The sequence below is a fragment of the Lontra canadensis genome, unplaced genomic scaffold (genome assembly GCF_010015895.1).
Source record: "Lontra canadensis isolate GAN:19392208 unplaced genomic scaffold, GSC_riverotter_1.0 scaffold13, whole genome shotgun sequence".
NCBI classification, from domain to species: Eukaryota; Metazoa; Chordata; class Mammalia; order Carnivora; family Mustelidae; genus Lontra; species Lontra canadensis.
The window spans coordinates 7649944-7674299 of NW_022631007.1; the positions used below are offsets into that span (position 1 = coordinate 7649944).

General features: G+C 40.3%; 2 protein-coding genes and 1 long non-coding RNA gene across 5 annotated transcripts in view; 1 reads left to right on the forward strand and 2 right to left on the reverse strand.

Moving 5' to 3' along the window:
- COL4A4 (collagen type IV alpha 4 chain) overlaps positions 1 to 7439 on the reverse strand; it is a 121912-nt gene extending 114473 nt beyond the window's left edge. For 2 of the 3 annotated variants that reach the window (XM_032857372.1, XM_032857369.1), the window contains exon 1: positions 6991 to 7012. The gene's annotated coding sequence lies outside the window, so the exon portion shown is untranslated. Of the gene's footprint in view, positions 1 to 6990; positions 7013 to 7358 lie in introns of those variants that run through there. The other variant, XM_032857371.1, reaches the window with a different exon arrangement.
- A 41-nt stretch (positions 7440 to 7480) lies between these two features.
- COL4A3 (collagen type IV alpha 3 chain) overlaps positions 7481 to 24356 on the forward strand; it is a 125818-nt gene continuing 108942 nt past the window's right edge. Inside the window, exon 1 of the mRNA XM_032857373.1 lies at positions 7481 to 7773. Coding sequence (XP_032713264.1) covers positions 7687 to 7773 — 87 coding nt within the window. The 5' untranslated portion in view covers positions 7481 to 7686. The remainder of the gene's footprint in view (positions 7774 to 24356) is intronic.
- The window catches only part of LOC116867711, a 46210-nt gene continuing 44867 nt past the window's right edge, over positions 23014 to 24356 (reverse strand). The window contains exon 3 of the long non-coding RNA XR_004382651.1: positions 23014 to 23478. This is a non-coding gene — a long non-coding RNA (uncharacterized LOC116867711). The remainder of the gene's footprint in view (positions 23479 to 24356) is intronic.

The following is a 24356-nucleotide window of genomic DNA, read 5'->3' on the forward strand; positions in this document are numbered from 1 at the left end:
TATGATCAAAAAGTTAACATAACAGAAAGCTACAAATATTATAAATATATGGGCTTCATAGCAGAACTTCAAAATACCTGAAGCAAAAACTGAAAAACTAAAAGAAGAAATAGATAAATTCTCAAACATAGTTGGAAACTAATGCTTCTCTTGGTAACTGATAGAACAAGGTAGAAAATATCAATCAAGACACAGAAGATCTGAATAACACCATGAACCACTTTACCCTAATTTATATATATATAAGACACTACACCCAACGACTGCAAAATATATATTCTTTCCAAGTGGATGTAGTGTGTTCATCAAGATAGACCCTACGCCGGACTATAAAACAAGTCTCAGTAGGTTTCAAAAGACTGAAATCTTGCAGAGAATTGAATTAGAACTGAACCGTAAACCATCTAGGAAATGTATTTCCTAGTATTTGGAAATCAACACTGTCCAAATAACATATTCATCAAGGACAATATTTTGAACTGAATAATAATAATTTTTAAAAAACATAGCAAAATGTATGGGATACAACTTAGCTAGCCTAGATAAAGAAAATAAATCTACAACTGTTCATATCAGGAAAGGAAAGAAGAAAAGTCTAAAATCAATGATCTGAGCCCCTATTTAGAAAACTAGGAGAGGAGAATAAATATCCTGAAGTAAAGCCTAGGAAATAATAAAGGTAGAAAAGGAACTCAATAAAAGAGAAAGCACTCAAGCAATAGAGAAAAACAAAAGACACTCTAAGCTGAAAAGGTAAATAAAATGGATCTACTTGAGAAATTACCAATGGTAAGAAATGACAAGAGGGAAAACATTATAGATCTACAGGTATTAAAAAAGATCATTACAGAATCTTCTGAACAATTATATACCAATAAATTTGACAATGTATAAGAAATGAACAGATTTCATGAAAGATGAAAATTATCAGAACTGATACAGGAAGCAATAGAAAATCTGAATAGCCTATATCAATTAAATTTGGGATTAATTAACTGAGTCATTTAAAACTTTCCACAGGGAAAACTCCAGGGTCAGCTGCCTTCACTAGTGAATTCTATCAAATATTTAAGGAAGAAATGATATAAATTCTTCACATAGACTTACAGAAAATAGAAGAGGGAACACTGGGCAACTCATTTTATGAGGCTAGTATTACTCAGATTCCAAGGATATTACAAGATATTACAGGAAAACTACATGAACATAGACTCATGAACTCATGAACATAGACTCAACTCTCCATAGCACAACATTAGCTGATAAAATCCACATATATGTATGTTCAAATTATCTAGAATAGTATAAGCTATTTTTTAAAATAACAACAACAAAGTTGGAGAACTTACATACCCTAATTTCAAACCTTGTTCTAAAGCTGTAGTAATAGGGGCACCTGGGTGGCTCAGTGGGTTAAAGCCTCTGCCTTCGGCTCAGGTCATGATCTCAGGGTCCTGGGATTGAGCCCCACATTGGGCTCTCTGCTCAGCAGGGAGCCCGCTTCCTCCTCTCTCTCTGCCTGCTGCTCTGCCTACTTGTGATCTCCCTCTGTCAAATAAATAAATAAAATCTTTTTTTAAAAAAGCTGTAGTAATAAAGAAATGTGGTATTGGTGAAAAAAGAGACATATGCATCAGGGGAACAAAAAAAAGACCTAAATGTAGATGATTAATTAGTTTTCTATGAAGGTGCTAAGACAATTTAGTGGAGAAAGAGGTCTTTTCAATGAATGGTGCTGGAACAATTGGATAGCCATATGTAAAGGAAAATTTAAAATAGATCCTTGCTTCATACCATATTCCTAAATTAACTTAAAATGGATCATTGGCTTAAACCATAAAAATACAACCAAAGAAGAAAACATAGATGAAATCTTTGTAACCTTAGTGTAAGTGATTACTCAGATAACAAAAAAAAAAAAAAAAAAAAAAAAAAGACAAAACAAAATAAGAAAATGTTGATAAACTGGGCTTCAGCAAAAGAAAAATATTTGCATTTCAAAAGACACCAATAAAGAAATGAAAAGACAAGTCAGAGAATGGGAGGAAATATTTATAGTAAATATATCTGGCAAGGATATTGTGTCCAGAATATGTAAGTAACTATTGTGACTCAACAGTAAGAAGGGAAACAATCAATGTTTTTTAAATGGGGGAGTAGATTTGAGCAGACACCTCACAAAAGAAGTTCTACGAATGGTTAAGTACATGAAAAGATATGTAGCATCGTTAGTTATCAGGCAAATGAAAAGCATACAGACATACCACCCTATAACTACTACAATATAACAAAGAACACTGAGGACACCACAAGAATGCGCCACAAGTACATGGAGGCACTGGAACTCTCATACATTGCTGGTGAGAATGCAGAATGACACAACTCCTTTGGAAAACGGTTTCTTTCACAATTAAACATACATCTAGCCATTTTACTTCTAGGTATATATTCAAGAGAATTGGAAACACGTGTCCACACAAAGCCTTGTACAAAAATTTTCACAGTTGGGGTGCCTGGGTGGCTCAGTGGGTTAAAGCCTCTGCCTTCGGCTCAGGTCATGATCCCAGGATCCTGGGATCGAGCCCCCCATCAGGCTCTCTGCTCAGCAGGGAGGCTGCTTTCCTTCCTCTCTCTCTGCCTGCCTCTCTGCCTACTTGTTATCTCTGTCTGTCAAATAAATAAATAAAATCTTTTTTAAAAAATTTAAAAAAAATTTCACAGGAGCTTTATTTGTAAGTCCCTAACTTGGAAACAAATCAAATGTCCAACCACTGGTAAGTGGCACTTAAAAAGCTGCTATCCATACAGTGGAACCCGACTGGGCGGCAGAAACAAACTGCTGTTATCCTCAACATGGATGGGTCTCCGCATCATTCTGCCGAGTCAGAGAAGCCAGACACAAAAGGGCACATACTGTTTGATTCCATTTATGTAAAATTCTAGAAAATGCCAAGGAATCTGCAGTGACGGAAAGCAGATCAAGGTTTGCCTGGGAACGGGAGTAGAGAAAGATGGACTACAAAGGGGCGAAAAATGAGAGAAAAGCTCTGTATCATGATCTGTATCGTGGTTTCACAGGATGAATGCAACTTGAATTGTGTACTTTAGGTACTGTTCTTTGTACAAAAATTATGGTGCAGTAAATTAATTTTTGTGCTGCATTTATTACATTAAAAAAAGTCACCCTCTGCCCCTGCCCTTGTAATCCAGAAAAGTAACATGCAGTACAAAAAGTTGATTTGGAACCACTCTATTCTATTCTAAACAGTGTGAAATTAGCTGTAAAGTAGACAGAGAAGGGTTTCTGGCTGCTTTAAAGTAAGCAAATGGGATCATGTATGATGAACATTACTAACATTCACCAAATACTTCCAGCTCTCTTTCCGGGCACATGGTAGACTTCATTTCCCTGTCACTTACAAAATGAAGTGTGGCTAGTGAAATGTGAGTGTGTAAGTAGTACGTGTCCCCTCCAGGTGGAAGCTTCTAGAGCAGCTTTGGATTTGGCACATTCTCTCTCCCTTCTGAAGAGATCAGAGAACGCATTGCATGGGAATTTCTAGGTTACTGAGTGGCTATGATAAACAGAGCATCTTCCCCTTTCTCACCTCCCCACACTCTGTGATGAACATGTAAGGAAAATGGGGGAAAAAAAAATCTTGTTACCCTAAGCCTCTGAAATTTGGAGACTGCTTATAAGTGTTCCAGAAGCAATCTGTCCTTTCCCACACCACGTGCAGTTTTAGGTGGAACTCTGACAATGTTTTAGAAGAAGGGTTTCTGAGAGAACTTGCAGGGGATGAGCTAGAAAGCTATTGTCATTCACAGATGATGAGTGCAGTACCAGGCCATGTGAATCCTGAGGGAATTGGTGACATCATTCAACTGCATTCATTTAACAACAGTAAAGAACTCCAAAAAGACCCCTGTCCTCATGGGGCTTCCACTCACATGAAGGGAGGCAAACGCTATGCATTTAAGCACTGTGTAGAAAACAAACATGATATTGTGATGATGAAAAAGGGCAAAGTAATAATATCAAGCTTGTCAGAGGCAATGACCACTTGGTTCAAAACCCTCACCTGCTCTCAGTGTGAAAAGTAGAGGTCTCTGTGTCCTCTGTACAGACAAAAAGAACCATCCCCACTTTACGTTACTTAGTACATTGGATGGGATAACTGGGTGATGGGCATTAAGGAGGGCACATGAGGTGATGAGCCCTGGGTGTTATACCCAACTAATGAGTCACTGAACATTATATCAAAAGTACTAGTGAAGTACTTAGAAAAATAAAGACAAATTGAAAAAAAAAAGAGAAAAATAAAGAAACAACAGTGGAAAAAACAACTCTCTCGACCCCAAGCCTATTTTTTTAAAAATCAAGAATTCTGATTTATAGACACCACCTAGTGAGTATACCAAATATTTTGTGTGTGTGAGAGAGACTATTCTTTTTTATTTAAATGTATGTATAGCTGACCTAGAATCTGATATTAGTTTCAGGTATACAATGCTGTACCAGAGGGAATGTATGTATGTGGTGTGGAGGTAACGAACGGGAGGTGAAATGTGGCTGTTAGAAAAGCCACTTCTCAAAGTTTAATGTGAGGAGGCTCAGCAGAGACCTTGCTGAATGCAGGCTCTGATTCAATGGGTCTGGGGTGGTACCTGAAACTGTGCATTTCTAACCAGCTCTCCAGGAGACCAAAACTACTGTTCCCAGGGATACCAAGTAGCAAGGTTCTAGATGTTTTAGTACTTGGCTGACCTCAAGGGAGCTGGTGGGACGTGCTTGGCCATTACCCCTTTCCTACTGAGCTGAGAAGAGCTTGTGCCACCATTTCTCATTGGGTTCACCCTCTTTTCCTTTATGCAACTGGAGAATCGGATCCCAAGATACAATTGTTTTGTGAAGACCCTGGACAGAGGGCTTCTAATGCATTACCACTCTGGATTCCTACAACTCCTGATGGTGGGTGCTATGATTATGCCCATTTTACAGAAGAGAATATCCCACATCAGAAAGGTTAGCTCATACTAGTAAGTGTGAAAAGGATTCAAAATCTAGAGGCTACCCCAAAGACCAAGTTCTTCACCCCTGCTTCCATCTTTCCGTATTTACATCCCAGGCTTCCTTCCTGCTGTGTTGCAGCATCAGAAGTGACATGCACTTGACCGCTGCCTCCCAGTTCAAAGTTAATAAAGCCGAGTCTGACCTGCTGTCAAAATGACTTGGTTTCAGAAAAAAGCAATTAAAAACCAAAATTGAGAGCTCTTCCAAAATTTGGCCAAAAGAAAGAGTACTTAGCACTGGCATTGAGGGTGGTTTTGTTTGTTTGTTTGTTTTTGTTTTTTTTTCTTCCTCTAGGAGGAAATGTCAGTTCATGCAATATTATCATACTTGGAATTCTTAGACACTTTAATTTCATCAACCGAGCTCCTGATGTCCTTTCTCACAAGAGTGACAGGAGAAGTTTCCCTAGAGCCTTCCCTGTCAACAGAAAGAAGCTATGTCCCACACTGCAACATCTGTGGCTTGGACACCCCTGTCTTAATAGAGAGTTTAACATATATCCTGGATTTTTCTACAAAGGAGAGGCCCTAATTCAATTCAGCTAACTGAAATCTGCATGTAAAACAGCAGTTCTCAAACTTGGCTGCACATGGGAATCTCTAGAGAGCTTCAAAACACACCCAAGTCCCACCACTGGAAGGTCTGGTGTGACTGGCTTGGAATCAATTGGGTATCAGGGTTTTCAGAGGTTCCTTAGGAGATTGTAATGCACAGACAGAGTCAACAATTGCTGGCATAAAAAACAGAGGGAAGACAGTAAATTCACTCCCCAACGCCCCCCACCCCCCGCCCAAGCCAGGGTGAGATGCCTTCATTCACTGTCAGGATTTTGCCCACCTACATATCTACAGTAGATCCAATACAGTAAGAGACCTTATTCTAATGGAGAGCAAGTGGTTCCACAATCAATAACTAAAACTCATATTTCCCACGTGGTGCTTGATGACCAAGGACTGCAGATGTCAGCAAACACTGCTTCAGAGCAGGGGGCCTTAAGGTAGAGATGGAATCCAGGTGGTCTGTGATCTTGTATGGCCAAAAAAAGTACACCTCTCTTTTCACTAACCTTTCTTGAAAGTTCGGCACTTCCTGCAGTTCGGAATATAGGCAAAAAATTACAATCCTACTGGTAGCCCTTGAGAGGGCACTTGCTGGTGTTTCCATGTCACATGCTAGTTTTGCTGTCACCACTAGTTTGGGATCACAGGTGTTTGATAGATCTGTTGTTAGATGCAGGTAGTTAGTGCAATAATAATGTCGCACATGTCACTATATCATGACTTTAATACTCTGATAACTGCATCCCAGTAAAACTGGGATTAAATACACAAGATCACAAAATTTAATTTTGTGATCTTGTGTATTTAATGACATGATTACGAAAAGGGGTCTAAATGTCTCCCCAGAGCCCATATGGCCAGTGGCACAAGAAAGGGCAGGAGCCCTGCTCTGAAGATAGTGTCCTAACAAGCCAGATACTGGACCTCCACGAAGAGCACTCTCAGGACGGAGACACCCTGGACAGAGTTGGCTTTTGGTTTCCTCTGCCATTTCCGCAGATAAGATTTACCCTGAAAAGCCAGTTCAGCGCAGCAGAGAATAGGATGGGCTTTCTCTTTCCCCTCAGCTGCCTCTTGCTCTTGGCATTCCGGAGTGCCCAGACTGCCAGGCTGGTAACTCGAGTCTCCAAATTAATCAAAACACAGCGCCCGGTTCAAGCCCGGGCAGACAAGCCCGGGAGCCAGACAAGCTCTCCTCTGGTGACCCCGGGACCCCAACTCCCCGCCCCGCCCGCCACCCCGCGCGCCCCACCCTCAGTTGTCACGCTTCCGCCACTGCCTGCCCCCACCCCCACTCCAGACAGGTGCCCGAGGCCGGGGGCAGCGATTGCGCAGTCTGGGCGGTGGGCGCCTTACCTCAGGGACACCCGCCGCGCCGCGCCTTCCCGCCCCGCCGCGTCCAAATCCACGCGCGACTCGGCGGCGGGGTCTCCGCGCTTTCACCGCCAAGTGCGGCGGCTGCCAGTCGGCGGCGGGTTGAGAAGCGGAGGCTGCGCGAAGGCAGCGCGGCGGCAGCGCGGCGGGAGCGGGAAGCAGGCTGGGCCGCTCGAGTGCGGACGCCCCAGCGCGCCTCCTGCTTAATCTGGGCACGGCCGCTGGCCACTCCCCCAGCCCCGCTGAGTCGCCTCCCCAGCGCACACCCCCAAATTCTCCACCTCCGACCCGCGCCCCCCGGCCCGGCCTCGGCCCCAGGACCTTGGGAGCATCATCTCCTAACCCCTTACCCTGGATCTGCGCCCACCTGCCCCGCAGCGCAGTTTTTTCTCCCCTGCTGGGCACGACGCCCAGGTCGGAGGGACATTGCCTGGTGAGTTGAAGGGGAGGGGGGACGAGGGCGGGACCTAAGCCACTTCTTCCCTCCCTTGGAGCCGCAGTCAAAAACCTCAGTGGGGAGGGACGGACGGCGTGGCTGAGCCCTACATAACCCGCCCCGGGCGGGCTGGCGAGGCGAGCTTCACAACCAGGCTCCCCAACCCGCGTCGCGCAAGGGACGCGGTGGCCGCAGAGCCTGAGGGTCACTGGACACGCCGGGGCTCTGAGCGGGCGCCCACCATGCGCCCCCGGACTGCGCCCAGGACGCCCGTGTTGCTGCGGCTGCTCCTGCTGGTGCTCCTGGCAGCGGCGCCAACGACAGGCAAGGTGAGTGATGGGCTGCGCGATACCCAGCCCCGCGTCCTGGGAACGCACAGGCCCCACCCGCGGGGCGTAGTCCTTGAGTCCCGGTGAGTGCGTGACTTTGGGCTCCACGCCGGTGCTGGGCGGGCAGCCTGGGGGATGCGAGCAAGCGGGCATGCCAGGGTAACAGGTGGAATGCGCTGGGGGAAAGGCTGGTGGAAGAGGAGAGGAACAAGCCTCTCTGGTTCCGTGGGAGTTGAGGATACTGAGGAAAGACCTCCAGAGGCAGAAGATGATAGATGATGATGATGATAGATTAGATAGATAAATAGATAGATAGACAGATAGATAGATAGGGACCGAGGTCTGAGATAATGGCTAGGGATGAGAACACCGGCTCCAGAGAAACACTATGTCATACTGGTGAGTCAGAGCAGGCAGCATGGCCTGGCAGAAAGCATAGAGTGCTGGGGGACTCCCAGCCCTGACATTTCCTAGGTGTCACCTCACACTGAACTCTGACCTCTCTGGGGCTTGGTTCCCCCTTGTCAAAATTCACACTCCAGTGTTCTGTCGCTATTGTTGAGAAATCTTATCACTGAAAACTTATTAGCACCTTAGAAATAAAACTCATGTTAGGATGAATTAAGGAATCTGTCACTTTGATTTTGATCTATAATCTGAGAGATCCCAGATTCATTTAAATGCACTCCATATTTCCTATTCTTTGCTAAGATAAATTAGGTGTCCTCCAAACTATTATAACTTCTAGTTGGCTTGATTTGAACTCGTGAGAGTCAAATTTAACTTGTCAGATGCATCTGTGATTTATACACTTAAAAAGTTAGTTTGGGTGATAGTGCAGCAAAAGTTTCATTTCCAAAGATGAGCAGTTTTACAATTTCATGATTGAGATTGTGATTAGAAGAGTTAATAGTCACATAAATATGTGTTACTACCATATGTAATCTACGTACTTTTTCTTTTAAATTAAGACATGAAAGATGAAGCTAAAATCCTCTTTGAGCATCTTTGTACCTCTCCCCCTCCCTATCGAAACAAAAGTCATCCACTCACCACTTCATGTTTCTTTCTGGGCATTTTCTATGCATTTGGGTAGACATAAATGGACCTACAAACAACATGTGATTTTGTTGCTATTTTTTAACATAATCGGTACCATGTTATACTCATCCTTTTGCAACCTACGTCTCTGTCCATGTTATATGTGATATACATTCATCTCTCTTTCTTTTTTTCCCGTTGCATGATTTTCCACAGTATACGAATATGCTAAAGTCCATTGAGGCATCCCCATGTCAATTTACACTTAGGTTATTGAGTATTTTCCATTTTAAGGAATTTTATAATCCATGTAATCTCTTCATGTAGCTGGTTCTAACAGAAATGCACTTTGCATAGACTAGGAATGCCCAACCCAATACTTCGGGCATGGCATATTTTTTTTAAAGATTTTATTTATTTATTTGACAGAGAGAGATCACAAGTAGGCAGAGAGGCAAGCAGAGAGAGAGAGGAGGAAGCAGGCTCCCTGCCGAGCAGAGAGCCCAATGCGGGACTCAATTCCAGGACCCTGAGATCATGACTTGAACTGAAGGCAGAGGCTTAACCCACTGAGCCACCCAGGCGCCCCAGACATGGCATATTAAACTCATCCAAGTTACTGTAGATTGTCTACTATCATTAATCCAGGAGCAAATAAATACAACAAGCAAAAACCTAAAGAAAGTGTATGTTGTGGGAAGGCATGGGGCAGAGGCCCGGAGCAGAGTTTGCACATCCTTCTAGACTCCAAAGAAGAGGAGAGGTAGGGGAAGGAGGCAGGGGGGAAATGAGGGGTATGTAAAGATCAGCCTGGAAAAGTGATGCTCTGTGATCATACAACCTTTAATTATACCAATTTTTAATTATATTGTCATAGTCCCTTATTAGTTTTTACATGTAACATTATTTGTCTTGAGTTTGGTCAAATCTTAATGACTTCTTGCTGATAATACAGTTAATCCATTTGTATTCTTTTTATCATCGTTTGAAGCAAGTTTTTGTTAAAATTGATAATAATGATCATTTCCTTTGCATCTGCTGAATTATATAAAAAGTGTCATTAGAAACCTTGAAATGTGTGTAGAGAAAAAGAATAACAAGTCAACCAGTCACTGGTCTGGGGTTGCCAGGATGGCTCTCTCCATAGGATAACTGTGGCATTGGGCAGGGGACTTGATATCTCTGAGCCTCAAGACAGTCTTTCTGTAAAATGGGGGAATTGAAAGTTCCAGAGGGACCAGCTGGTGAGATACTGACTCAGCCCAAGGGGTATGGACCAGACTTCATTGACATTCTAGAATTCAGGCTCAGTAATACCAGAATCCCTGCCTTCTTCAGGAGAGAAGGGGGGTGGGTAAGGAGTGGGGGGTCCAATTTCCATAAGAAATCTCTCAAACTCCAGATGTTAGCAAATAAGTCAAATTTTGGCAAAACACACAGTGTCTGGGTTGTTTTTTGGTTTTTGTGTTTTTGTAAAAGACTGACCAAACACCGGGCCAAGTAATGTGCATGTGCAGGCTACAGTTAGCCTCTGGACGAGCATGTTTATCATCTTGGGACTGCACTAGTTAAGAATACATTTTGCTCTCAATTTCTGCAGTTGTACCTCAGCAATTTCTTAAATCAGGGAGGTAGTAGTGGCGTTGACTCCACATTCTGAGTTCAGACAGGGTGGAACTGTCCACCCACATAATTTGTTCTCAAGTGCCCTCTGTGAAATCCACTGTGGTTTCAGACCTGGCCTCTCAGGGTTTCCTCAGGTTCATTGCTGTTCCTGGGCCCAGCCCGTCAACCGGAAAACTGGGAGGCACATTGCTGTTGCTTCAGGACATAGATTTGGGAGATGGGCTAGAGAGCGCTCCTTCTCTGATAGCTGCCAAAGGCGAGGTTCATGGTCTGAGGTATGCTTCTACTGCCTTTTTTTCCCTTAAAATTCCAGACAGAGCAGAAACGCTGCAAGCAACTCCCAGGGGCTGAATAACAGTTACATTTTAGGGAGGATGCTTTCTCAACTGATTTCATTCTTAAATTTTAAAAAGTAAGTTGAATTGGGAAACATTCCAAAGAGACAAAAACTAATGTAACAGTAACGTTAAGTAACATAAAAGTAACATCTTTTCCTTTAGGGAAAACAGCATATGAATAAACAAGTCATACACACATTCTTTGCCCCCTCTTCTGTGTATGATTTTGTATTTCCACACTGTGCGTGTGTGCGTATGTGTGTGTTAGTCACCACAAAAAATAAATATTATTGTTTTGTTGTCCTTCAAATGCAATAAATGGTTTCACATTAATAGGTATCTTTTGGCTCTTGTTTGTGTCAATCCATATTACGGTTTTGGATTTCATCCATGTTGATACATATAGATGTGATTCAGGCATATACATAGGATGTGATAGCTGCTACAAGTATCCAGTTATATAAATAAAGCACAGTTTATTTTTCCATCCCCCTAAACACAGGAAGTTTGTTTCCATGGTCTTGTTTCAGGAAGTTGGATTGTAACATCTTCATATAGGTACCATTGTGACAACTAGATTTTGAAAGCCTACCCAGAATGCACCTGTTTCCCTACATCCTCAGCAAAATTTGGTGTGTTTAGATGTTCATGGGCATAAAATAGTTTCCTGTTTTGACTAGTGAGTTTGTGGATCTGTTCTTATTTTAATTGGCAGTTTAGATTACCTCCGGGTGAATTGCATGGCACCAATTTTCCTACCGATCTCTTGTGGCCTTGCCCTTTCCGTTGCTAATAATTAGGAGTTTCTTATGTATTTGGATGCCAAACTTTTGCCATTTAAACATGCAACAAAGATTCCATTCCATTCTCTGGTTTATCTTTTCATCTGGTTACTGGTGTCTTAACATATAAAATTTTTTTCACTATACTCTCAAACTTATTCATTTTTTCTGGACATTTTGTGTTTTGTGTCTCGTTGAAGTAATCCTTTTCTTCCCTGAGATTATGAAAATGTTCTCCTACCTTAAAAAAAAAAAAAAAGAATGTTTTACAATTTAACTCTTTTGCATTTGGGACTCTTAATCCTGGAATTATTTTTCTACTTAACTGATACGGTTTTATCTTTTTCCATATAGATGACAAATTGTCCCAACATTATTTATTAAACAGTGCATTCTTTCCCTTACTGTTTTGCAGTGTTGTATCTGCAAGCTTGTGTACCAATCACTCATTCATAAATGGGTCTATTTGTATTCATTTATGGGACCTTTTATTTAGGGCTTTCACTTCTCATTATTTTTTAGAGCTTTCTGTTTCTTTAATTTCTCAATATTTGATATTTTCAGTACTATTGTAAATGGTATTTTTTTTCAAGACTTAATAGCCTTACTCTCAAAGATATAGCAAACTGGATGAATTCTATATTTTGACCTTAATTAAGCAACTTTAAATAGTTCAAATGTATTTAAGACTAAAAACTTCCCCCAAATATTGCTTTAACTATATCACACACATTTTAATAAGCATTCTTTTAGCATAATTACATTCAGACTCCTTTCTAATTGATTTCTTCATCTATGGGTTATTTACATACTTATTTCTTAATTTCCAAATGTAGATTTTCTAGTTAAATCTTTTTTAATGAAATTATGATAGAGATGATATTCTGTCTTCAAAGATATATGTATATGTATATATATATATGGTCAAGATTTCTTAATCATGTTATTAAAATTATCTGTGCCTGTGTATTTTTTATGTATCCTACTCAGTGGTTATTTAATTTGATAGTCTATAGTTTTCATCAAATCTTCAAAATTCTCAGACATTCCCTTTTTATACTTCTCTTTCCCCACTGTCTCTACTCCTGAAATTCTTAGGATGCATCCTGGACCTTCTTGTCCTCATCTCCAGTTCTCTTAACTTCTTATAACGGAGACCCTTCCTATGCTTCTTGGATCCTCTGGGCCCCACCGTCCTCCTGGGCTTTGGGCACTGACTTACCCCAGCTGCCAACCTGGCCACAGACTTTGCACATGGAACAGTCTGTGGTTCCTCTAGACTCTACTCGTGGCTCCCTGTTGTCCTTTAGATGTAGGGTATTAACCCCTGTGGGACAAATCTTGGATGTGTGGGCAATGGAAGCTATTGCACAAATTCTCTTCTCCTCACGGAAGAACTGTGGTTAGAAGTGCGGAGCTTCACCCAGACTCTCCATGAGACCAGTCATCAGCTGGACTTGAGACCACGCGGTAGCACATCCAGCTTCTGTCCCAGGCACTACTTCTCCCATGTCACACCCTGTGAAGCCATCTCATGTCTTTCTTCCAATTTTTAATTCCCTCTTCTGCTATTTGTAAGTTTCAGTAGATTTCTCAGTCTATTGTAATTTTCAGTAATGAAAAAGAACTCTGGATGGAACCATTCGACGTGGTTTATAGCCCCAGATTTATTTATTACCAGCTTTTACATTTTTGTCTGAATTTCTTGACCTTAAAATGGAAGTAAGAAACTGACCTCAGGTTTGTTTTTTGTTTTGCTTTTTTTTTTTGACTTCAGGTTATTTTTTTTTTATTTTTTTTTTAAAGATTTTATTTATTTATTTGACAGACAGATCACAAGTAGGCAGAGAGGCAGGCAGAGAGAGAGGAGGAAGCAGGCCCCCCGCAGAGCAGAGAGCCCAATGTGGGGCTCGATCCCAGGACCCTGGGATCATGACCTGAGCCAAAGGCAGAGGCTTCAACCCACTGAGCCACCCAGGCGCCCCTGACTTCAGGTTTTAATGAGGATTCAGTGATTTATTTAATACACATAACACATACTTTTACCATGCCTGTCACATAGTAATCATTCAATAATGTTAACTATAATTATTTTTATTCATTAAATTTTAATTTCAGTGACTATTCTAGAAGTCCTTTTTGGAGTCCAAGTCTGGGTTTGGTTTGGTCTTTTTTTTTTTTTTCTTTTTTTTCTTTTGTAGATTTCCCCTTTATCTTATGCCTTTAATCACTTTACATATACTCTATACCCAATCCCTTTCTGATTGTTTTTTCTATGATTTCAAGGTCGGGTCTGTCCTGTATCTTCTGCCTATTATCACCCATGGGGAGACCATGTGAATGAGAAGTTTGGGGAAAATAAAAGCCTCCTCTGTCATCACTCAGCCTGCCCCACCCCCTCCATTTCACCTCATTGCTCACAGATTGGAGCTGTTCTGCCCTGGGAGGGAAAAAAAAAGAACAAAGTAGTTCTGTGACTCCCAGAGAATTTTTTCCCATTAGAATAGACTTACATCCTAACGGTTTGGGAGGATGGAGGGCACCAAACATGTTTCCTTTTGTCTTCTCAGGGCCACCCTCCTCCAGGCCCTCCCACTGCCAATTTCCTCCAAACATTCTGACTTCCATTAGATGAGGTAGGGGTCAAGGTCAACAACAGCAAAACCACCAACTTTCTCTCTCAACCTCCTCTCCCTCTCTGACGCGGGCTTTCCTCCTTGAACATTTCTCTGGGCTTATAGTAGTTAGTTTGCTTTCAGACATGATCCTTGGAAAAACTGAATTAAATAAAGTCTGTCTTTGCACTTCCCTTAGAACATTTGCCCTATTATGGAGAGCACAGCCGCAACTGTCTAGTGTTAACTGTGAGTTAGGATCATTCTGTGAAATATTGCAATTGATGAAAACCCTCAAACCTGTCGGTGTCTGATTCCGACAACAGGACTGTCTGGTTTGCAAATGCCCTGTGGTTCTTCATCCGTGTGCGTCTGACCTGCTCATGCTGTGGCCTTCAGCCAAAAAGCTTCCACCCACCACGGAGTAAAAGATTTTCCAAGATCAGTGAAAACATGTGGTGGCCAGAGCATTTTTGTTTTACAAAGTTTACATCTGGCCCCCGCCTAGACTTTTTAATCATAACAGACTTTCACTGTAACTTACTTATTTCACCTCTGTTTTCAGTTTCAGAGAGTAAGGAAACTGAGATCATATCAACTTCTTAACAGAATAGACATTTTCCCTCTCAGCACTCCCACCGCGGCCTTGACCAGTTACTTAATCCATCCGAGATGTCTTCATCTCTAAAAATCAGATAAGAAAGCCTCTCACTCCTTGTTCTATGTTTATCTCACAAGGTATCTCACCGGCTCTTGTCTTCTGGAAGCACCCATGTCATCTTTTCAGCCTTCTTGGGATTCCTAGTGCAACTGCCAGCTGAGACCTTTGGCTTCAGATATATTTTCTAGCCAAGGCTGAACGAAAGTATATTGGCTCTACTATTTTACACTGTACATGCCCTCAAAAGTTCAGATAAACGAACATCAGTGTCCACGTCATGCAATAGAAAATTGTGAGCCATACCAATGAGCCACATATTTAACTTTAAGTTTCTCAGTAGTCACATTAAAAAAATAAAAAGAAACAGGTAAATTAACTTGAATATATTTCACTTATCCCAGTGCATCCATAATTTTATAATGTCAACATGTAATCATTAGTAAAAATACTAATAGATATTTTACAATCTTTTTTTTTCATATTAAGTTTTTAAAATCTGGTATCTATTTTGCCTTTCCAGAACATCTTAATTCAGAGTATCTACATTTCAATTGTCTATAGCCACAGGTGACTACCATCTTCGATGGCACAGACCCACATACACGGTGTCCGGATACAAGCGGGAGATACAGCCCATAAGGTCATATCTCTGAACAAAATACATTTTGTTTGCTGATTTGCCATAGGAAATAAACATACTGTCAAAATGACAAACTTTAGGGGCACCTGGGTGGCTCAGTGGGTTAAAGCCTCTGCCTTCGGCTCAGGTCATTATCCCAGGGTCCTGGGATCGAGCCCTGCATCAGGCTTTCTGCTCAGCGGGGAGCCTGCTTCACCCTCTCTCTCTGCCTGCCTCTCTGCCTACTTGTGATCTCTGTCTGTCAAATAAATAAATAAAATCTTTTAAAAAATGACAAACTTTAATTAAAGACAGTAAGTCAGCAAGGACTATGCCTAAATGTCTGTGCAACTCTTTCTCCAGAAAGCTTAGATATTGACCTTGACTAAAGTGCTTAAAGCTGCACAAACTACTTTGTACACTTTTAATTAGATTGCCCCATTATCAAAATATGAGTGAGTTGTACACCTGAAGAGTGAAAAGAAAATCACAAACCAATAAACATTTGCAAAAGGAAAGGAGAAAAGGAGAAATATACTGGAAACTGACTTGCCTTTCATCTGAAATTATAAACTAAGTTATCACTACAGTCTAGCCAGGCAAGAAGTTTAGTGTTCCTTTAAACAAGTTACTTCCAAAAGAATCTGTGCTTTTCTTACCTCTAAATGATGGTACCTTATCTATTGCAAAAAAAGTACTCACCAGGACCCACAGTTCTTATGGTCTAGTTACAATTATTTTGTTGTTGTTATTAAAATCAGGAAGGAGATAATAGGACAGAAATATAGGCACGTGGACTGGGTATTGGAGATTCACTGAAAAACAGTCTGCGTCCCTGGCCATTCGGAGCTGGGAGTCCAGGGGAACTGGGGGTGGTGGGGTGGGGGTGGGGAGACAGCAGCAGCTCAGTAAACGAACATAACCATAGATTGGGGTACCTGCTGGGAGAGAATAATGTGGTGATGGATAAGGAAAACATTTACCTTAACTAGAGGTCGTTGGGGAAAACCTGTCTGAGGAACTGGCTCGCAGCCTTACATGGAGGCTGAGGAATGTGGAAAGTGCTGAGGAATGTGACTCAGGCCCAGGCCTCTCCAGAGGGGAGAGAGGTGAGACGCTTCTGATGTTACGGCTCCTGGGTTGTCAAAGAATAAAACTAAGACCCACAGAAGTTTTAGAAAAAGAAGAAGAAAATGTTGCATTTATTTACTCACCATGAGGAAATACATATTCTGGGTATTTTGCTAAAGGTGGGCTGGGGATGGGATGCCCTGGAGGGAGACAGGCTTATGGTGGTTGCACTGATTAAGGAGGGGAAACTGCTCCCTGGGTAACCTGAAATAAGTCCACAGGATTGTATGTGGGTGACCACCCTATCATTTTAATGTTTGCACTTAACAGATTAATATTTTAACAAAAAAGAGACAAGATAGTGTACTTATGCTATTCAAAAGACAGTTGTTGCATTAGCAATGGATGAGTAATGAATTCACACTGTAACTTGGTAATGGGCCCACGTGTAAAGTGATGTGATGAAAATGTTCTTTCATCCTTGTGGGCGTGTCTGTCATCCTCTCCTCAACCTCACTGGGACAGGTTTGAATTTGTCAGATGTGGCTGTGAGGCCTAGGGCCTTGTCCCATCTGAGCCCTTGTCCCAGCTGAGAAGGTCCTGGGCCAGAGAGGGCTCCAAGCTGGGGAAGAATGAAACCCAGCAAAGGCCATGCCAGAAGGAGATGAAGAGCTCCTCACTCAGAGGACCTACAGCACCAGCTTCCTCTCCTGGTGGGTGCTGGTTAGCAAGGCAGAAGGTCCTGTCGAGCCCTTCTCCAAACCCAGTCCAACTGAAATCTGCATACTGACCAGGTCCCCAGGAGATTCCTTTCCTGGATATGTTATTGTCTGAGAACTGTGCCAGCCTTGGTAGGGACTGTAAAGTTCTCCTAAGGTGTAGAGGGATGGCACTGCATTTCAAAAGAATGGCGACATAATCTCTATTTTAAAGACTTGTATGACCGACACATGGAGAAGACTGACGGTTCTCTTTGGGAACCCAGCCTAGGTAAAGGAGAGGTTACAGAGCAGGAAGCAAGTCTGGTGGTGCTTCTTTTTTTTTTTGGATTTTGTTGGCTTGGCAGTCAGAGAGAAATGGAGGAGAACAACAGAGAAGTTGTTGGGGGAGAACCATTTCAGAAATGGAGGAGGACAACAGAGAAGTTGTTGGGGAAGAACCATTTCAGAAATGGGGGAGGACAACAGAGAAGTTGTTGGGGGAGAACCATTTCAGAAATGGAGGAGGGCAACAGAGAAGTTGTTGGGAGAGAACCATTTCAGAAATGGAGGAGAACAACAGAGAAGTTATTGGGGGAGAACCATTTCAGAAATGGAGGAGAACAACAGAGAAGTTGTTGGGGGAGAACCATTTCAGAAATGGAGGAGAACAACAGAGAAGTTGTTCAATCTGTCCCTGTTAATTGATTCAGTGCAATTAACTTGATAATGATGTATGCAATGAGAGGAGGGTTAAAAATCCAGTCTGGTGCCCTGCACATACAGTATCAGGTTGTCAAAAAAATATTTCCACACATCATTGTAGGTAGTATATATGTGCATTGCATATGCACATATAAATAACGCATTTAAGGAATATTTCATAGTCTCATATTTTGGTATTATTGCAACGAGTTAATTGTTTTTTTAAAAAGTGTAATCCTAACTGTACAAAGATCTTTTATTTTTCTGACAGTTTTGAGGAAAGTTAGGAATTTTCCATTTTTAATCTTTAAGATTGATGTTTGTTAATTAGATAGTATCTCCAACTTTGTTTCTTAGAGAAGTGATCCCAATGTTTAAAAAGGAGTTCAAGTGTATTTAGAAACCTTAGGAGATTTGTCATTATGTAGACAAAACAGTCAGGTCACTGGATTTTTTTCCCACCGGGATATTTTGTTGTTACATGAACTTCTCAAGGAAAAAGTTCTACAAGGGGAACATCAAGAAATCTGCAATATTTTCCCTTGAATCAAATGTCAAAGTATGTCTGCAGAGGCCCAAAACAACAAGGTTAATATTCATCTTCCTTGTTTAACTAGATGATAGGATAATTTTATTCTGTTTATTTATGTATGGTATCAGGAATGCTGAAGTGTTCATTCACATGCTAGCTTTAAAAAAAGTTTCCTGTGTTGTGAAAAATCTGGAAAATATTTAAAACTACCAAAAGAAATTTAAAAATAGAAATGATCCATAATCGTATTACCCATAGATGACCACTATTCTCTATTCTCTATGGGATTATTTCTTTTTTATTCTACTCTTTTCACCTAACAATGGACTGGAAAAAAATTTCTGAGTTGTTTATTATTACAAGTATATCTCTAAATGTCTACAGAACACTTCATTGTAGGTTGGTACTATAACTTATTTAGGTAATACCCTTCTGTTGCATTTTGGGGCTATTTCCCATTGTTTAGAAATAAAGCTATAATGGAACTCCTTGAAGACTAACATTTAGTAAAATCATATTTTAAGTAATTGTGTATGTAGCTGCTTTCTTACCAAATGTCTGGTTTTGTGCGTTTCTGAATAAGATGGCAAAGTAGTATCATTCCTGATTAACTGGTAAGAGTCTGAACCAAGAGAACTCATCAGATTTGTAGAGAAAGTAGGTTTAGAATTGGGAGTTCTGGTTATTTGGGCTTTTAGTAGGACTCTTTCTTACCAAAACTTCCCAGATGATCAAAAAGGAGTATCGGATATCACTTTATTCACTATTTAAATAATTAAGCACTATTTGAAATAAGATTGGTTTTAAAAATGTTTTGGTTTTTCAGAAAGAATGATTTCTTAAACTGTTATCCCATTACAATCAACACATCAATGCAATACTTTACTGAAGTATTGAAAAAGTCTAGAAGAAGTCTGCAGTCTAGAAAAAGTTTAGCCCCGTTCCATGTTGCTTCCCCTACTGATCCCCTGGAAGACAGGTGTTCTATCTTATGCCTCTTTATTATTTCAGCTGTTGGCATAACAGCTCTTGGCATGACTACTAGTAGTCCTCAATGAAGGTTTATGGATTTGGACCAACATTTTATTTTAAAAACTAAATCTAAAAAGGCAATAAAGAATTAGTAGATTCTCGAATCCTTTGACACAAAAATAGAAACAAAAAATTATTTTTCAGGTGAAATGTTGAATGCTTCGCCCACTGATTCAGCTAGATGCTGGGGAAAAGGTGGGAAAAACCAACATGGTCCCTCCCGCCCTCACAGAGAATGCCCCCAGATGAGGGCTTTAGATAAATACACAGAAAATAACAGTAAAATCAGATATGCTATAACAGGCCAGATATAGAAAAGCAAAATTTGGGTGGAGTTGAGAAGGAATAAAGATCGGTTAAATGTCCAGAACAGTGAACATGTGGGCTTTATTGTGTAATGACAATAAATCATGTAACGACAATAGAGCCAGAAAGTAGTAAGATTTCAGTGGCTTGAAAAACACAGCTTATCTTCAAAATAAGGAACTTAAAAATGTTGGAATGAGTACAGAACGTAGCGTGTAGAGTTACTGGCAGTTGGTCCTTCTACCTGCTTCCAGCCTCCACCCCTGGCAGAGCCCTCATCAGCATTCAGTTAGTAGAGCCCCAGAGTTTACACACATGGGTGGGATTCTCCTTATTTTGCCATGTTAGACAAAAGCAATCCACAATCCTTTCAAAAGGGGGGAAAAAACCCAAAAATAAAAACAAAAGCAAAACTAAGAACAGTAGTATATATGAAATCTCATGAGATAAAGATCCTATGGATTAGAAGCCAGACTGCATGCCCAAGGAAGGGCCAACACTCTTTAATGCCCACATCTTCTGAAGAGGTCCACCAAGAAGTGAACTGATTGAGCACTGCATGTGCCCGTGGCCATGCCCATGGAACCGAACTCCTACGCACTGTGACCTGCTCAGGCCTTTCAGAGATAGAACATTCAGAGCCCACGTAACCCAAACAAGCAGTATCCCCAGACCCCAGGAAAACAGTCATGGAGACAAAGACATCTGAGACACCTCACCATCCGAGAGTCATTGTTGGGACAGTTGAGGCAAGTCTCTTGAATTGCCCTCAATCATAAAATGTGGCAGATAAAACCAATCCCTCCTATCTCCATAAATCATTTAACCAAACACATTTGGCATTCTACAAATGCCAAGCAGTATTGAGACAGGAATGAGTTTCAATATCAGAAAAGCAATAGTCCAAATGTTTCTTATATACATTTAATTCTCCTGTTATTTTGTGACTCAGTATCAACTTCCTGGAATGTATTAAGGAGTTTCTTATTTTCAAAAATACTATTCAGTGCATTCTTTGCTGCTGGTATTTTCTAATAACATTATTTGGAAGCATCAGCAGAAATGGCATCCTCCCTGAGCACTATCCCCATTAAAAAATGAACAGTGTGTTTACTTTGCACCACCCCATGTAAATACTGTTCTAAAACTCATCCAGTGATTTCATCACTTTCATGGTGACTTTCCAAACACCTCACCTAAAATACCTGTTAATTACAGAGATAATTCTGGGGAACATTTAATAGTCATAATTTGGTCCTTTCTTGTCTTTTTCAAATATAGGCTTTTTGGCACAGATTTAGAAGAGATGCAACCAGTTTTAGAATTTTGGCACAGATTTAGAAGAGATGCACACAGTTTGTCCCTCAGCTCCCATTAATGTGTCATGGGCAGCCAAGGGTTGAAAGTGTAAATTCACCAGCTGCACAATCCCTGAACACCTTCAGTAAAGTGCACTATGCTAAGGAAACTCTTGAAATATCCTCTAAACAGGATGGCTCCTTGGGAAGTTTGATAATGAAGCTGCTGGAACTAATTATCAGACTAACCAAAAATATTTTTTCTATGTTGATCTTTTTTTCCTAAGAATAAAAGTAATCTGTGCCCATTTGTGAACATTCAAGATATATAGACGAGTACATTTTTAAAAAGCACTCCTAGTCAAAGAACCCATGGGTAGCCAGTGTTAATCTTTTGTTATATTTGTTATAAAAATGAGATCATATAGTATAAGGTGTTTTGTATCCTGCTTTTTTAACATTATATTATTATTTTTTCATATCATTAAACATCTTCTACAAATAATTCCATACTATTCCATCATGTTTATATACTGATTAGGTTTATTTAACCTAAATTTTTGATATTATAAACAAAGGTATGATGAATTCTTGCCCATGTACCTTTTTAAAAGATTTTTATAGTAAAATTATTAACTAGATCAACTGGTATAATTTTTTTCTTTTTTTATACCACAAATTCTACTTGTCAAATGATAGGCATAGTTTTAATACTGATAAGTAGGAAAAAAAAACAAAATCAGGTCAAATGCTATCATGTAAATATAACTAGAAATAATATTTTGATATATACTCTATTGTCTTTTTTTTTTTTCACTTAATCCAAAATATTGTTTGGTGTATGACCTGAGCCAAGGATCTAAATTTTTAAAATTTCCCAAACTAGTCAATTTCCTAAACATTAGTTTTATAATAATTTACCTGTTCCCCTATTGACTTCTACTGATCTTAGCTCCACTCAAGAATGAATCAAAACAACATCTTGAATAGAGCCACGATTTTTTTGGAACACAGAGCTGATGATGAGATGCATGGCTAATGGCCACAAAAAAAAAAAAAAGAAAAAGAAAAATGGGGTTTACCAGTTGTTTAAATCGTTACAGACCTAGAGTCAGTGTAGCATTAGATAGATTAAAGACTCTTGCCTCAATCAGTTTACCATTTCTCAGTGCTCCCTCATCCCTTACTCTTAGCTCTGCATCTGGAAGGGCGTGGCTCAAAGACCCCCACTAGTCATTACTATATGACACCCCATTACTATATGACCCCATTAGATCATTCCAGTCATTTGGAGAAAATAGACCATTTCCAATCAATAAGCCTAAGAGCGTTTTTTTTTCTCTCCCAGCATCATTCCATCTACCTCATCTCCTCTTGCTTCTTTCATCCATTTTTATGACTTACCAGCAGATGACATTCGGACCTAGAATCTCTTACTCTTTTTCTAGTTTTCAATTTTGGTTTTAGTTTAGTTTTCAATTTCTATTTTTCAATCCCAACATTAATGGGAGCTGAGGAACACTGTGTGCCAAAACTGGTTGCATCTCTTCTAAATCCATGCCAAAATACCTGTATTTGAAAAAGATAAGAAAGGACCAAATTATGACTATTAAATGTTCCCCAGCATTATCTCTACTTTTTCAATTTGGCTTAAACCAGGCATCAAAATCAAGTTGATTTCCTATGTCAAGTTGAGCAGTAACTTAATAAGCATTATTGTATAATCTCAGTAGATTGAGTAGTGGCTATGTTACAATCTCAGAAGCAAATACAGTTGCAGAAAAAAAAAATTGAAATGAAGAAAAGACCTTAAGACCCATAGAGGGGGTAAAGGAGGAAAATGTTGGAAATTTTGACCATACTTATCACAACAAAACACTACCTGGACCCCTCTTGAACCTCATCACACATACTACTCATGAGCCCTTTATTTAATCAGGTTAGCATGAACACAATGCATTTAACATTCTCTGATATAAAAACAGAAGACTAATACCAAGTACTCTCAACATCCACCACTAGCATACTGTAAATGATTTACTTGGGAATCTATTTCCGTACAGTTCACCTTCAGAAAGGAGCTGTCAGAAAAGCTTCACAAGAGCCAGACTTGTTTTCACATATGAGACTGCTGTCCTTTTTCATTTGGATAAATCACTGACTAGGGCTAGAGTGGGCTCTTTGTTGTTGTTGTTATAAGTTTTTCTTGGCCTAGAGTTTTCCTGTTTATTCATTATCAGGAAGAGCAGTGCTTTGTGTTTCTAACATTGGAGGGGTAGTTCCTAATTCTACAGGCATGTTGAAGATGATGGTGTTCATCAAAACCACCACAGTGAGCCACGGCCCAGAGGTGGTCTCCAGTGGTCTGTATCTGGGGCCTTCTGGAGAAAAACAATTGAACAAAGTCACACATTAAATAAAATCAAGGGATTCTTATTTCCAATTATATTTTCTCCCTGAACTCTTAAATCCTTCATTTTTCACCATTTTTACTAGGAGAACCCTTTTCCTTGTGCACAATTTTTTTTCACAAACTTATTTAAGAAGATAGTTAGAAAGTTAGTCCTTATATAACTCACTCCACCAAGAACTAGCTGCATGTCCGCGGCTAATTTTGTTGAGCTTTGTTTTTCTTATTTATAAAAAGGGGATAATAATATAGTGTATACGTTCATATATATGATAATGATTAAATATGATAATGTCTATAAAGGCTTAGCACCATGCCTGATATGTTAGGAGCTCAGTTATGGATTGCTGGTGGTGAGAGGTGGTATTTGGTAATATTCAATCAAAGCAACATCTGGGTTTTTACCTATTAGAACCCTGCAGTCGAAAGTCTTTCATTTTCAGTCTTTTATGGCACACCTGGGAGATCAGTAGGGCTATTCATTTTTTAAAACGGGATTCTAATAGTATCACAAAGTAGTTGTCTTAATTGTTTATATCAGCTTGCCAACAGGAATAAACATAAATTAAATTAGAATTGTTCCTCATGGCATTGTACTCACCGACATTGGATTTTTGAAAGATCTGACTTTTGAACATACGTGAAGTCATTTTTGCGTAAATAGATTCTCAAGGGTTCTGCATTTCCAAAGGAAGTAGAGTGGTTCTATTTCCCTGCTTGCTTGCTTGCTTGCTTGCTTTGCCATTTTTTAAAAGATTTGGAAGTACATATATAAACAGCTTGAATTATTCTGCCTAAAATAAGCATTTGGGGCCAGAGAGCCCGGGATAACAGTGACCAGCATAAGAA